Genomic DNA, 16,758 nt, shown 5'->3' on the forward strand with positions numbered 1-16,758 from the left:
GGAATTTTAGCCGGAGTCACTAAAGTGATCTATTTTCCTCCGACTTGGCACCAAAGTGATCCGAAAAAAAGTTATGGCACCAAAGTGATCGCCGTACACAAGTTATGGCACTTGTGTTGTACTTTTGCCAAAACTAATGCCCACTAACTTTGTCATGTTCCTTGCCATTAATCGGAGCAGTCTTCATGTGCTCAGATTACTTATCTTCCTAGCTGAACAGTGACCAATGCAAAAACAAATAAATTGAACATTAACTATCCCAGGCACCTGCTTCAACTTAAGCATTTATTTGACTTGTCATAGAATATGCAACAATCGGTAAGAGTAACAACAGATAAACAAATTTACCAGAATGCACAAGCACATTTCATTGCAATAAAGGAGAGTACAAGCACAGTACTTCACCGATCCCCAACCAAGTCAATGAGCCATCATCGAGCCAAAAAAAAAAAACTAAAACCCACAATGCTACTTCACTGAACCAACCTATCATCGACAAACAAAAAGAGAACCACCACACTACTTCACTAAACCTCTGAGTGACAAAAAAAAAAAAAAAGATAAGACAGCCACAACGATACTTCATTGAACCCATTAGCGACAAAAAAAAGAACACAACCATAACACTACTTCCTATCACTTTTTCTTGTAGGTTGGAGTTGCTTCTTGTCACTATTTTTCTTCTTTCTTGATGGGCCTCTTGCTTTAACTGGAACTTCAACTGCAATTGCTTTTGATGTTGATTCAACATGTGTTTGTACATCAACTCATTGTCTCTTGCCATGTGCGGAACTTGTAATCTTGCCCAACATCATTAAATTTCATTAGTTAATAAAAAATTGCTAATAAAAATGAAAATTTAATAGAATGCTACTCACAGTTTCGTGGACTGGCGTCCTAGGAGCAGCACCATCAATTGGTGCTCCACCAACACTACCACTCGCACCTTCGCCCGTATGCCTCTGAACCTGGAAAGAGTAATATTCACTTAAGGTTTTATCGACAAAGCAAGCATGACACCATGGAAATAGAAATACTTTGCTAGTAAAATTGAAAATCTAACAGAACACTACTCACAGTCCCACAAACAGGTGTCTCAGGCGCAGCATCAGCAATTGGTGTCCCACCAACACCGTCGCTTGCACCTTCGCCTATATGTCTCTGAACCTAGAAAGAGTAAAATTCATCTAAGGTTTTATCCCCAAAGCAAGCATGACATCATGAAAATGTATGTACTTACCGGAAGTTTTTACCTTGAAAAGTGTGTTTGTGAAGCTGTAGACCTAGCCTTCCTAACTGGACATGTCAGACTATTGTGTCCTGTTTTCTTGCAAGTTTGACAAGTCATCTTCATTCCTCTCCTCGACATCCGAGTTCCACTTGCCACCTCACCTTCCTCCCTTAATCTTTTATGTTTACGTCTGCCAGGCTTCACCCTAGCTGGAAGTGGTTCATGTGCCTCATTGTTAGTTTTTTTCCAAAATCTCTCTCCTCGAATTGGCATAAGCATGTTCTGATATGCAGCTAAGAACTTCTCCTTCTTGTAACACACATCGACATAATCATATGCATCCTCACGCCTATGATTTAAAGCAGAAATGGCATGAGGACAAGGGATGCCAGTAAGCTGCCACCTCCTGCAAGTACAGTCTCTCTTGAATACATCGATCACGTACTTCTCACCCTTTTCCATGACCTCATATCCATTATCACCATTCCATATCACTTGGGAGCAAGTCGCAGCAAGTCTATTTTCTTCCAACTTTTTTACGATTCTTGGACCACAGAGTCTCCTCCATCGAGCACATGCATCCCTTTGTGTGTGCATCCTTGTCATTATCATTATCCCCATCTCCTTTAACATGCTATAAATGGACTTACACCTGGCATCTACGATTCTTCCGTTGAATGTCTCACATAAGTTGTTGTCAACTATATCACATTTGACCTTAGTGGTGAAGAAAGCCCTTGACCAGTGCTTTGGCTCCGTTTGAACTAAGTCATGATATGCAGCAGGACTAATTTTCTTCAATGCTTGAGCATGTTCATCGTACTCTACCATGGTACTGCTCTTAGCACACTGCCAAAACAATCGTTGCATTTGTAGTCCCTTATACTTCTTGCCCCAGTTGGCATAAATGTGTCTAGCACACATTCTATGCTCAACTGCAGGCAACAACTCTGCCACAGCTTGTAGAAGACCTTACAAAATATGATTCCAATCAAAATAACATACTACAAGTGTGATCATTTAAGATAATAAAAAAGAAATAAGGAACTTACCTTTTGCTTATCACTAATTATGACCCAACCTCGTCCATATGTGTTTATAATGTTGAGGTCCCACATCAACTATATCAAGAATCAATTCCGGGTGTCTCCACTCTCAACTTTGACAACTGCCCATGCAATTGGAAACATCTGATCAATTGCATCCTTTCCAATGGCACACAAGATCTCCCCTTTACAAATTCCTTTTAAGAAGCAACCATCTAACCCTATCACTTTCCTACATCCATCAAGGAAACCTTTTTTGCATGCAGCAAAACAGATATACATTCTCTCAAAGAATGCCTTAGAATGCATTTCGGGCTTCTCAACCTTCAGTATAACACTACTCCCAGGATTTGTCTCCCTAAGCTCCTCTGCATAATCCCACAACTTTGCATATTCTTTCTCATAGTTTCCCATCAAAACGGTGAAGGCAAGCAACTTAGCCTTTGTACACTGATTCATACTTACATTTAAGCCCAACTGATCCTTGATAAGCTCCTTCAAAGCACTAGTTTTCATGGTTGGCATTGCTCTAATTGTACTAAGGTAGTGCTTTGCCAACCAAGAACTCGTGACCCTCTTATTATTAAAGCCGATGCTACATGAATGTTCTTCGTGGTAGGTCTTCACATGGAATGACCCAGTTCTGCCATCTAAAGATGCAGAAATCCTCCAAGCACAATTTTCATCCGCACATTTTGCTCTAACAAAATTCTTTTCATTCTTGACAAATTTTATCTCTCTACGCTCGGCTACTGAGTACTTTATGAGAGCATCTTTAAATTGCCTACTATCATCAAACTTCATAGACGTAGAAAAAAAAGGCACTACACTATCAGGATCATACATTAGAAACCTACTTCTCCTTCTTGTCACATCACTATCTTCTCGCTCTACATCAGAACTTAAACTCTCATCTCCATTTGTTTCATAATAGTCTGTTTGGTAACCACCTTCAGCAATAACCACATCAAATTGTTCGCGATTAGATGATTCTCTTATAGATTGTTGGGATGGTACAACTTCTGTGAGTGGTTCCGCTATAATCCAACCCTTTGTGACCCTCTTGTGGAACTCCCTAATGTTCTTCCTTCCTTCTACAAGTTCCTCATCATCAGTCGAGAATATTGCATCGACTACATTAGATGAGTATTCGTTGTCTGAATCAATTTCCACATTATCTATCGATACATCTAAATCATCCACCATAAATTCATTACTCTCTAACGCAGCACCATCACCCTTATCAACTGAGAAATTACAATCTAAACCAACACCCTCAACGGCACCCTCACCAATGCCCTCGCCTTGGCCAACACCCTCATCGGTACCTCCACCAATGCCCTTACTTTGACCAGCACCCTGACCAGTACTCTCATTAGCACCCTGACCAGCACCTCCAACAAGACAAACCAGAGTTGACTGGTTGTCCATCTCGATCCTATACAAAATGACAACGTATATTATAGTTAGTTAACTGAACATAATTGAGGGTCAATATAATAACACGTGAAGATAAACATTAGCACAAAGAAATTTGTCATTGTGCTTAATTATCAGATCTCTTGACACTCCTTGTGAGAAGAACTTAAACTAGAGCAAGACAAATGCTAACTAAAAAAATAGGAAACTGAAGTAAATTTTTTGCATAAGAAAACTTATACAATAATATATATTGTCTAGTAAAGTTATTGAAAGAATATTTGGCACAGGTTTCAAAAGCTCTAATAGAATGCCTATCTACTTCATTAAATCTTTTGTGCCTCCTGTGACATTTCAAGGCAAAGTCTTCTTACTGTCAATTTGCCTAAACAGAAGTCACAGTTAGTCCGTCCATAATCCTGTTCAAAGTTTCAGGAGGCTAAAATTCACGTGACCTTACTCAAGTGAAATTCCTAAAAGAACAACCCACCTAAGGCAAGTTCAGTCAAAACAGAATTTGCCACAAACATTCTGTGTAGAAACAAAATTTGCCACAAACATTCTGCGTAGACTATTTTGCCACAAACATTCTGTGTAGACTATTTTGTGTAGTCAAAACAGAACCCAAAGTTACAACATTCTGTGTAGACTATTTTGCCACAAACATTCCGTGCAGTCAAAACAGAACCCAAAGTTACAACACACAAAAGAAATTCATAAATCTGTCGCAACAAAATTTGTCACAAACATGCTACGTGGACTATTTTGCATCCAAATATTCTTTTGTGTGCATACATGCTTAGAAATTAGTTTCAGATGGCCATCGGGGGTTTTGCGTGAAGACAATCATGTTCGTCAAGTACCGACAACACGTGAAGACAACGAACCTTTGTGTCGCGTTTGGGAGCACGAAAACGCACCTTTATATTTTGTTCGCTGAGTGCCGACAACACAAGAAAATCGGGACCACACACCTTGTCGCATTCGCTGCAGAATCCGGAGGTCGAATCGGGTGTTGTGGGTGAATCGGGTCTTCAATTTTGACGAGCGAACGCAGGATTGGAGGAGCCGATTTGACGAAAAAACGATGCGGCTTGCGAGAAATCGTTCGATTCGACTTGAGATGGAATCGATTTGTGTTAGGGTTCTTCGAATTGGAGCGAGGATTGGGGTGAGCGTTCACTTTGGGGCAAGACACGAGGGTTCCAAGCAGACGATAACTCCAAACTCTTTCTTTTTTTAATTGCAGAAAACGCATCGTTTTTATCTCCGGTGACCACGTCAGCGCCGGCCTCCTGCCGGTCCGGCCACGTAAGATGGCCAGAGCTAACTGGACATCCACGTAAGCATTTTCCGGGGTAAATTTGCCGGAAGGACTGAATTGGTAAATTTTTAAAAGGTTTAGGACTGAATTGGCAAAATTGAAAGGTTTATGACTAAATTGGCCGCCGTACAATAGTTTAGGACTTTTTGACAATTTTTCCCCAGAAATGGCTATAGAACTTGCATGATGATTATGGGATAAATCGGCTATGGACCAATCCAAGGATAGGTCATGGACCGATCGACCAGATCAAAAGGGTAATCGAGGGATTAGTCATGGTCTGATCGAAAGATCAGTCCTAGAATGATCAAGGGATCGATAGCGAATTAATCCAATGATCATATAAGTGACTCGAGCTATTCGGCCGTAGATCGACTTCTCGACTATAAGGGTTGGCCATGGGACGGTCTTGTACCACCATGGATCGATGGACGATCATGGATCAATTTCACGCAGTCTTATTCCGGTCGCGGGTGATTCCGCACAGTCATGTACCGACCGCGGACGACCATGGATCGATCTGTGCGACCGTGTGTTGGTCACGGAACGATCAGTCCCACACAACTATATGACCACCGAGGGTTGTCCATGGACCAAGTATGCTTGGCCATAGATTGGCCATGGCCCGACCATGGGACACTTGGACGGGTCACGGACCAGTCGTGGATCGATTGCGGATTGGTTCGACAACCTTGCCGAATGGGTCATGTGCCTAAGCCGTGTGCCAGGCCATTTACCGAGCCACGAGCCGGCCATGTGCCTAACTTGAACCCTCCGGTAAGGCCAAAGGCCAGCTTAAACGCCGGCCATGTGTTGTATGGCCTGTGGACGCTGCGGATGGGCTGCGCACTAGGTCGCGCACGGGCCATGAGCCCGGTTTGCATGGGCTGCGCGCCAGGTCGCGTACGGGCCATGTGCCTGGTCTACACAAGCAGTGCGCCCGGTTTGCTAGGCCAGCACTCAATCAGTGCTGACCATTGTGCCCTTGACATGGGCCACCAACTTAGTCATTCAAAACAATTTTGGTCACGACCCACCACTTCCAATGGTGACTCGGCTGTGAATCTCGATTGGGTAGGCATGGTCAATCGTGGATGGATACGAGGATTCATTCCTGACCAAGTTAGTACTTTCATTGGTCTAATTCTCACACTTGCCATATTCTTGAAAGTATGGACAAAAGAGAAGACTCTAGAACATGGGATATCATTACAAGGGGTGAATCATTATATTAGGTGGCATAAGGAAGATTTGGTCATGATGGCTCAAGATTTGCCTTGGAGAAGAAGTTGATGATTCATGACCAAGTTTGCCAACGAGAAATGCACGCCTTGGCTTCATGATTTTCCTAATGACATAGGCATGCCACATCTCCCCTTTAGGCTTGCCACCTCTTCTTGTTAGGCTTGTCCCTCATTCACTAGGCTAGCCAACTCACTCAAATAGATTTGCCACTTCAAAGAAAATAATTGGACCGCTTGGACAAGCAATGATGAAATTGAGGCCTATAAATAGATGAGCCTCCCCTTTTGCATTTCCACTCTTTAGCTCTCATTTGCACCATCACCCCTTTGTTCACGCCACTTCCCCTCTTGGCCGCCTCTCTCTCTCTTGGCCGCGCCTTTGCCGTACCCGCGCCTATGCCACACCGTGCCGTTGCCGCTCGGCTCACCCCCAGGCCACACTCGGCCACGACCTCGAAAGGTTGTAAGTGGACTTACTAAACCTTGGCTAGGGTGATGTGTTACGTTGTTGGGCGAGTCACGTTCTTTTTGTTCTTGCGTGGATTCCGCTGTTGTGTACGTTTGATATAACTTGCCGTGCATGTATATGCATTTTGTAAGGTTTGCTCATGTATGAATGCACGCCCTGGCCCATGAACGAGTCTCGCTTGCTTTGGATCGTTGTCGAGGCATGTTGGAACGAGCCTTGCTTGGAGGGTCGGTATTGAGGCGTACCGATCCAAGCCTTGCTTGGTGTAGGTCGGCGCCATGACCAGTCGGTTTGGACGAACTTGGTTTCATGCATGCATGATGTAAGATTTTGAAGGCTATATGGCATGATGCTCATTTCGCGTGAAGTACTCAAGTTGGCATGATGCTTGTTGGCATGGTCACACGGGGGAAAAGAATAGCCGTCGCCCTTGATTGGAGACGTTGCTTGATTAAGTTCGGATGAATAGCCATCGCCCTTGATTAGAGGACGTTGCTCGATTAAGTTTGGATGATTAGTCGTCACCTTTGGATTAGGGGATGTTGCCCAAAGAATTTCCGAAAGAGCCGTACCAACGGTTGAGATAATGAATATCTCATATGCATGCTTTTGGTTGAGATGTTGTTGCTTGAATAGAAAGGCAAGTTGAGATCATCTTATGCACACAAAAAAAAATGCATGCGTTTGATGTATATTTGCTATTGATCTGCTATCAATCGATGTGGTTACGACATGTGCTTTGTTCGATGGTGAAGCGTCCTCCTATCCGAAGTTTAGTGGGTTTTACTTACTGAGTCCTCAACTCACTCCTTTGTTTTTCAGATTTGTAGGTATGGAAGTCTCACACTAGTTTTGGGAGCTGTAGTCACACCAGAAAAGATAGAAATTTCCCTCAGCCTAGGCGGATACGTGTAGTGTGTTGAAAAGAGAAAAAGGCCAGTAGAAAAGGGCTTGTAAAATACACTCATGTAATAGGCAAAAGTACACCAGAAGTGCCATAACTTGTGTACGGCGATCACTTTGGTGCCATAACTTTTTTTCGGATCACTTTGGTGCTAAGTCGGAGGAAAAGAGATCACTTGAGTACCAATTTGGCCGGAAATCCGACGTGGCATTTTTTATTAATTTTTGACGCCGACGTGGCTCGCCGGAGGATGAGTCAGCGTGTACAGTCAGCATTTTTTATTTTAAATAATTTTTTTCCTTTTTTTTTCCTCTTCTTTCCTTTTTCCTTTCTTTTGTTTTTTTTCTTTTCTCCCCTCGCCGGCCGGTTGCCAGTGGCCGGCCGGCCGCCGGCGAAGCCCAGGAAGGGCTGGGCCAGGGCGGCCTTGCCCATGGCCGACGAGGGGCGGCCTCGCCAGATCTGGGCGAGGTCGCCCCTCGCCGGCCCAGGCGAGGGCTGCCCTCGCCGAATCTGGCAAGGGCGACACTCGCCAGCGTCGGGCTGCCCTCGCTGTGTAATAGCCCGAATTTCGATGTAATTCCGGGATCAATAAAATTGATAATATTTCGCATTTCATTTTAGTGAGTCTCGCCCAGAGTTGATCACTCTCGGGATACTAACCATTAGGGTATAGCTAACTAGGAAATGGTACGTGGACCAGGGACCCGATTGTGAATCGGACATTGATTACGAGAAATGAGGAGGGAATATTTTGGACTGATGTGGGCCGATCTCGGGAACGGTAACGGATTTGGTTTGGCCAAGGCCAACGATGTACAATCGGATCGTAGGTGATTCTGCACGACCGAAAGTGCACATGGCCAACCAATCCTGAACTGGAACCGAATGATCGCAACCTCTGGGACTAGTGATAATTTCTCATCTTCTCAATGATCGAGACCGTCATGACTCGGATAACCCAAGGTCGATATGCGTAAACCCTAAACAGCCGCCCGTTAGTGAGAGACCCTAAAATTGGAAATTTAGCGAGTTTTGGTCACGAGATTGGACCCGGATTTCGGTACCGATTTTCGACCCAGAAGTCAAAAATGACGATTTTGCCCCTCGGGACACCGACGTTGATTTTGGGGCCGTCTGAGGTTATTTTTCGCGGCCGATGTCATTTTGGGGTGGCCACGCACATTTAGAGTTGTTTTGGTCAAAAATTGGAATTTTGGCTAGAAAGTAAAATATAATATTATTTTATTCCCTAGGATTTTGCAGTCGATTTTCGAAGGCTTAAGAGGCTATTTTCGCGATTCCGACGCCATATTATGTTGGCCACACTCATTTAGGGTTGGTATAGCCAAAAATTGGAATTTCGACCCGGGACCGGAAAAATGACCATTTTGCCCCTGGGCCGTTTTCAGTTCCGAATTTTGGGAAAAATATTTGGGATAATTAAGAATATTTATCAGCTGAATTATTGGGGCTAAAGACCTTTTTGCCCCTCAATTATTTGGATAGGATCAACGAGGACCGTTAGATTAAGGGCAAAATGGGAAATCGCGTAGGATCGCGACAAGTGTCGCCTCTAGCCACCCAAATTGACCACCCTTGGACCAGCCCCCCCTCTCTCTCTCTCTCCTCCCTCATTCGGCTAGAACCTCCACCGAGCAGCCCCTCCTCCGCCGTTCTCTCTCTCTCTCTCTCTCTCTCTCTCTCTCTCTCTCTCTCTCTCTCTCGGCCATTTTCGCCGGAGCACCACCGGAGCCGCCGTTCGCCGGAGCTGCTGGACGCCGGCGCCGCCTAGCTTCACCCTCATCCCGTCCGTCCTCTCTCTCCCTCGTCCCCGTTCTCTCTCTCTCTCTCTCTCTCTCTCTCTCTCTCTCTCTCTCTCTCTCCATCCGGCCAAAGGACCGCCGGAGCAAGCTGCCGCCGCGCCGGAGCTCAATCGGCCGAGCTGCTGCCGCCGTGACCTCCAGCCCGTCCGTACGTCTCCGTACGTCGCTGTCCATACAGTGTCCGTACGATCCGTACAGTGTCCGTACGTCGTCTGTACGGTGTCCGCCGAGAATGCCGCCGTCGGTTCCACTGTTCATCGGTGATCGACGGCCGTTCCTCATCGCCGTGGTCTAGAATTAAGTGAGTATAATTTCTAAATCCGGATTAGGACTGATAGTGCGTTTTCTGGACTAGTTTGGGTGTTGTAAGCTAATATCGGGTGAAAGTGGTGAATCAAATAGTGTGGAATATTATTGGATTAATATTAATGGATCAATGTGAGATTAATTAGTGGGCTATCGGACTAGCCGGGACTCATTGAGGATTAGGTGACGGGACTGCCGGGTATGCCCGGGCTGGCTGACTGATTGACTTCGTGCCTAAATTTGGGAATTTAATAATGCCATGTCGTGTGCTCGTGTGACCGACTCGTGCCGAGTGTGATTGGCCAATTGATGGCTTGATTGGATTATCGAATTGTATATTGTGAATCGGGCCGCACGGTATTAATTGGCCAAGTGAGCAGCTTGTTGTGGTTTAATTTGACTGGGTGCTCAAACTTCATTTGATGCTCATGTGCATTACATTGCATTGCATGGCCACGCATCGCGTATGTCAAGAATAGGGCATGAGATGAGAGTTATGCGAGAATGCGTGCCTGCCATGAGCATGTGATCACCTAAAATACCCTGATGCGTAGTACGCGGGGTTTAGATAATAACTGGATGTGTGTACGCGTGATCACATTTCGCCCTGATGCGTGTTACGCGGGGTGTGCCGTCCTCATGCACTTTGAAGCAGGATGATGCCCGGTACGTCCGGATGATGACCATCCTGATGCGTTTTACGCGGGCTCTGGTTCGTGGGGAGATCAGTGTTGCGCCTCATGCACTTTGTAGCAGGCTAGAGACACTGGGCCAAATCGGTGTTGCGCCTCATGCACTTTGTAGCAGGCTAGACGCACCGGGCCGTGAATTGTGTGGACTCGAGTCATATTAAAAATTAAGAATTTAGACAGTGTCGAGTGTGAACCAAAATGAGAACATGGCATGACATTGACATTGCATGCATAGAATGCATAGCCTGGTGTACGAACGAACATTATTGGGCATTCGCGCATGTGCCTTGAGAATTTTAATGAACTGCCTAACCTGCAGGACGAATCATATGTTTGATCTGGGCCCGAGGGCCGAGGTCATTGTTTGTATATTGTGTTGTTTACCTATCAGGAGAATGCATGCTAGCCTAGCCTAAGTTTAGGGGTTGTACTCGCTGAGATTCGTCTCACGGTTGTAATAACCCACTTTTCAGACCCTCAGCCGTAAAGATGCCGAATCCACCGCTTTTTGGAATACCTATACAGATACATCAGTATACAAGTACATACCCGCAGGAAATGGGGAATCTTATGTGAGATACCGATCCGTGGTGTTTGTAAACGTGGGAGAGTATTTTCATCAGACTCAGGAATATGTAGCTTGGTGCTTGAGAGATGCAGATGGAAACCTCGGGCAACCCCTTAGGACTTTTGACGTGCCGGTTGGTCAAGGTGGATTGATGGAACCCATATATGCGGATGGCGAGGTGATCAATCCTCAGGATATCTACGATGTAGATGGCGTTGATGAGCCTATGGATGGGGAGCCACAGGAGCCACAGGTGATAGCTGAAGACCTAGACCAAGATGCCGAGGAAGAAGACGAACTGGAGGACATGGATCTAGATTCTGATGAAGACCATGGGGAAGTAGCAGAGGTAGGATCGGATGTAGAGATAGGACCCGATGATGAGTTAGGGCTTTATCTTGACCCAGAGCTTGAACCGGATACTGAAGACGAAGAGGCAGCAGCAACGGATATGGATTCCGAAGAGTCTGAGCCTCAAGAGAGTTCAGCACGGGAGTCCTCAGAATCGTCGGATCCGGATTGGGAGCCCTAGTTTAGGTCCCAACTCTTTATAGGGAAGCTAGTACCTTTTTTACTGCGATCTTCCCTGTAGTTGACCCTACCTTTTCCAGCCTTAATACATTTTTGATCTAGTGGCTGCTAAAAGTTGTTGTCTTTGTTTAAATTTTTGATCTGTATATAGTATATTGTAAAAAGGGGTTTTTCAGTGGGTAATGAAATGTACATTCCTGTTAGTATGATGTTTTATCTGTGGTCTCCTGTATTTATCTGTACGGGTGTATATATATATTTATATACGTGCTTTCCGCTTGTGTCTGTTCTCTGATTTGGGCGTTGGGTCGGCGACGCTTCCTGGGACGTCGCACTCAATCAAATCGACCTTTGCGTGGGATGTTAGCGCTTCGTGGGGTACGGGGCGTGACACGCCGGATCGGGCGAGGGTAGCCCTCGCCCGAGTCGGGCGAGGGCGACCCTCGCCGGCGTCGGGCGAGGGAAGCCCTCGCCTAGGCGGGTGAGGGTCGCCCACGCCCGACTTAGGCGAGGGCGACCTTCGCCCGACGCCGGCGAGGGCAGCCTCGCCTGGGCCGGCGAGGGGCGGCCTCGCCTGTCATCGACGAGGGTCGCCTCGCCCAGATCTGGCGAGGCCGCCCCTCGCCGGCCATGGGCAGGGCCGCCCTCACCCAGCCCTTCCCGGGCTTCGCCGGCAGCCGGCCGGCCATGGGCAACCGGCCGGCGAGGGGAGAAAAGAAAAAAAAGGAAAGAAAAGAAAAAGGAAAGAAGAGGAAAAAAAAAAGGAAAAAAATTATTTAAAATTAAAAATGCTGACCGTACACGTTGGAAAAAATTATTTAAAATAAAAAAATGCTGACTGTACACGCTGACCCATCCTCCGGCGAGCCACGTCGTCGTCAAAAATTAATAAAAAATGCCATGTCGGATTTCCGGCCAAATTGGCACTAAAGTGATCTCTTTTCCTCCGACTTAGCACCAAAGTGATCCGAAAAAAAGTTATGGCACCAAAGTGATAGCCGTACACAAGTTATGGCACTTCTGGTGTACTTTTGCCTCATGTAATATAAGAAGTAGTGTATTGCAAAGTTATTTTTTATGATTGCTTGTTGTTGTCTAGGTGTTTGTTGTATGCTTTCACATGCTCTTAATACGAAGATAAAATAAATGGGACGGCGACGCACCTAGAACGTCTTATTAATTACCCCGAGGTGAGGACGTTACACTTTAATTGCAGGACATTCGCATACATACCAAGAGATGAACAAGCCAAGCTAGATGGAAAGGCTAAAGAGTGCATATTCTTGGGATATACTCACGAGGATTTTGGCTATAGATTGTGGGATCCCAAAAGCAAAAAGTGTTTCGAAGCCGAGATGCGGTGTTATTTGAGGATCAAACTATCAAAAACCTCAGGAAGTACGAAGAACCTCAAAGTGTGGAGGAAGACTTAGTTGAGTTGGAGGCCTTAGACTCATCAAAAAAAATTATTGGTGGGCGAGCACAAAAAGAGGTCAAGAATTATTTGGCTAAGCAAGCACAAATCAAGACAGTAACCAATGATAAGGCTACCGAAGGAGTTGACGCCGAGACTGATATAAAGATGGTGGCGATGATGGAGCGGAAGCTCAAGAAGAAGGAAAGGCTGAAGTTGATGATGAGGTTGGGGAGGAAACAATTGATGTTGATGATAATCCTTAAGAGCAGCCATGGAGATCAATGATAGAAAAGCAATCTAATAGAAAATACTCACCAAACGAGTATGTGCTTCTCACTAACGGGGGAGAACCAAAGAATTTCCAAGAAGTGAAAATTGATAACCACAAGAAGGAATGGATGAAAGCAATGCAAGACTTGCAAGAAGAGATGTAATCCTTGCATAATAATTACATCTATGATTTGGTGAAGTTTATAAAGGGTTGAAAAGCACTCAAGAACAAATAGGTGTTCAGGTTGAAGACTAAAGAAAATAGCCCCAAATCATGTTACAAAGCAAGATTAGTGGTAAAGGGTTTCAATCAGCAGAAGGGAGTTGATTATGAGGAGATTTTCTCTCATGTTGTAAAGATGTCATCCATTAGAATAGTTCTTGATTTAGCAGCAACCTTGAACTTGAAGATCGAGCAATTCGACATTAAAACAGCATTCTTACATGGTGATCTTGATGAGGAGATATATATGGAGCAGCTTGAATGTTTTGTGACCAAAGGAAAGGAAAATCTTGTATGTAGGTCGAAGAAGAGTCTATGGATTAAAACTAGCTTCAAGGCAATGGTACAAGAAATTTGATTCATTCATGGAGAGGAATGAATACAAGAAGACGACGGGAGATCATTGCTTGTTCATCAAGAAGTTCAATGACGGTGATTTTCTTATTCTTTTATTATATGTTGATGATATGTTAATTGTGGGCCATGATGTTAGAAACATCATGAAGCTTAAGAAGGAGTTGAGGGAAGAATTTCCATGAAAGACCTTGGACCGGCAAAGCAGATACTTGGGATGACGATATTGCGCGATAGAGCTTATGGAAAGCTGTGAGTTTCCCAAGAGAGATATGTAGAGAGAGTTGTGAAAAGATTCAACATGAGCAACGCAAAAGCATTTAACTCACCTTTGGCTAGTCATTTTCAGCTTAACATGAGACAGTGTCCTCGAGTGAAACGGAGAAGGAAGAGATGCTAAAGATTCCTTATGCCTTTGTAGTCAGAAATCTCATATGTACAAAGGTGTGCACATGACCGGATATTGGGTATGTTGTTGGAATTGTTAGCCGATAAATGTCAAACCGTGGCAAATAACATTGGGGGGCTGTCAAGTGGATACTCGAATATCTTAAAGGTACATCTAGTTTGTGTTTGTGTTTTGGTGATTGAAAATCGATACTTGAGGGGTTCACCGATGCAGACATGACGAGAGATGTATATTCCAGGCGATCTACGCCTGGTTATTTGATGACTTTTGCGGGTGGAGCTATATATGGGCAATCGAGATTGCAAAAGTGCGTTGCATTGTCCACAATGGAGGCTGAGTACATAGCCACCATCGAAGCTAGTAAAAAGATGTTGTGGATAAAGGAATTTCTTCAAGAGTTTGGGCATAAGCAAGATGAGTATGTTGTGCACTGCAATAGCCAAACTGCTAGTCATCTCAATAAAAATTCCACATTTCATTCGAGGACAAAGCATATTGATATTAGGTATAATTGGATACGAAAAATGTTAGAAGAGAAGCAATTGATGCTCGAGAAGATCCACATGGACAAAAATGGCGTTGATATATTGACAAAGTCTCTATCTACGAAAAACTAAAGTTACTAGCTTTATTGAAGTGATAAGGAAGTTTAAGGCCCTTCATGATGGGCTAGGGAAGATGTGTTGGGAGCAACCCAATATATTCGAGAGTCAATTTGCATTATCTTGATTATTACTCATCAATAATACCTAATAGGAAGGAGTATGATTACGGTATGACGCTGAAAAGGAATAAATCTTAATTAAGGAGTCTTATTTCAAAAGAATGTCAGGATGACATCAATTCTAGTGATTGCCCAATTAGAAGAATTCAAATCAATCAGGGAGATTTCTAATTGGGAGCTATGATAGGAGAAATTAGAGTTTACAATAGCTACTTCAAAATATTGTCTCTATTTTCCTTTTCATCAAGGAACTACAAAATAGCTTGCAATGTCCCTTTCCCAATCCAAAAAGATGATTAATTAACTCCTAAGAAAAGATTGTAAGAATAATTGTGGCCCACGTGATATTATTATTAATTAAAAGTTTGATGACTATTTAAGTGCTAAAATGTATTGTCTATGAAAAAATGCAACTCTTATGAAAATGTGCAATTCTTATGAGAAGTTATCGTTCTTATGAAGGGATGCAACTATTATAAAGAGGTGCAATTCTTATGAGAAGTTAGAGTTCTTACGAAAAAATGACTCTTATGAAGATATAATGTAATTTGATGGAAGACACCGATTGATAGCCTGTATAAATAGAATCTAATCCTCTCTCACTCAAGACAACCAAAGGTTGTATTATATCCTCCATTAGATAAACTACGTTAAGAAAAACTGGATTAAGGGAGAGAAATCAGATTTCTTCATTTCTTCTATTTCTTCAACAGTCAGTTTTTTCAAGGTTATTGCTATGGAGAAAGTTATGTCTTCATCTCTCTTATTATGAAAAATCATGAAGGTCTAAAATTCTTTAATTTAAAATTTTCCGCATAAAGAAAATTACGTTAACGCTAACAAAGATTACTTTCTACATAAGTTTTGACGCATCAAAAAGACAATTTATATAGTTAAATATGCCGATAATTGACTATTTAATATATCATTGCGTAAATTTTGACCAAAAAATCGTAGATAAATTTATTGAAATCATCTCTATAGCATTTGAAATTTACGGTGGAGAAAATATTGCGTTACTTAATCAAAAATAGATTTTTTCTTTCAAGAAACTGAACATTTGTAAGGTGTATACACTGGTGCACACTTTTACATGTACAATACCATGGACTTATGTAGGAGAAAATGTCCCAAATATTGTGGTATTATAATTCGAAATATTTAATTTTCCTTTCAAGTAAAATCATTATGTCCCTCCTTTTTAAGAGTGTCCAAATCGAAGTGTCGCCCGTGGAATTAATTGGCGATGATGATGATGATCCCGTCGTGATTTTCATTGGCAACGATCCCTTAGCCTCTGAAAATTTTGCATTAGTTATTTCTTTCTTTTCTTTTTTTTTTGGTGGCCAACACATTTGAGTTATCAATGTGCCATCCCAAGTTCCACTTCTGATGGAAGAGGCCATGTTGAGTTATTTATAAGTCAACATCCACTCTCAAACTGTCAATCATCTTGTGTGGTTACTCGGAGTACTGCTTTTGGGGGGTTGACACAAGTAGAATAGGCCGGGTTGTTATTGATGTTATCAGAGGAGAACCCCAGTGAATATGTGTTTCATGGACGTACTAGACCCATACTTGATTCAACAAGGGTGGGGAGTAATCATCATGGTGAGAGGGCTCGATCAAGGTGCAGTTCCTAATATGCTTTTAAGATGACAAGTGAGGCAAGAATGGACCAGGCCACACATCGAATACTGGGATATCTATCACGACCTGAATTGTCCATACAATTCGAACCTCGAATCGAATGAATGAATAATTTAGTTCCAAATGAGGTACACTTGTTTTTCTTTATGCACAT

At 43.5% G+C, this 16,758-nt stretch overlaps 1 protein-coding gene across 1 annotated transcript; it reads right to left on the reverse strand.

The window, feature by feature from the left end:
- Positions 1 to 343: 343 nt before the first annotated feature.
- On the reverse strand, positions 344 to 2,219 carry LOC115669081 (uncharacterized). Its single transcript, XM_056319238.1, has 4 exons — positions 1,241 to 2,219; positions 1,078 to 1,167; positions 879 to 968; positions 344 to 800 (listed from the first exon to the last, which is right to left on the reverse strand). The coding sequence occupies exon 1, from the start codon at positions 2,153 to 2,155 to the stop codon at positions 1,250 to 1,252; it is 906 nt and encodes a 301-aa protein (XP_056175213.1). The 5' UTR covers positions 2,156 to 2,219; the 3' UTR covers positions 344 to 800; positions 879 to 968; positions 1,078 to 1,167; positions 1,241 to 1,249.
- Between the last annotated feature and the right edge of the window lie 14,539 nt (positions 2,220 to 16,758).

This window comes from Syzygium oleosum, unplaced genomic scaffold (genome assembly GCF_021117445.2).
Source record: "Syzygium oleosum isolate NSW1041296 unplaced genomic scaffold, Sole_v2.1 Sole_v2.17, whole genome shotgun sequence".
Taxonomy (NCBI): Eukaryota; Viridiplantae; Streptophyta; class Magnoliopsida; order Myrtales; family Myrtaceae; genus Syzygium; species Syzygium oleosum.

What these genes read in the sequence shown, in the direction of transcription:
- LOC115669081 (XM_056319238.1), bottom strand. Translation starts at nt 2,155, where the DNA reads ATGTGTGCTAGACACATTTATGCCAACTGGGGCAAGAAGTATAAGGGA.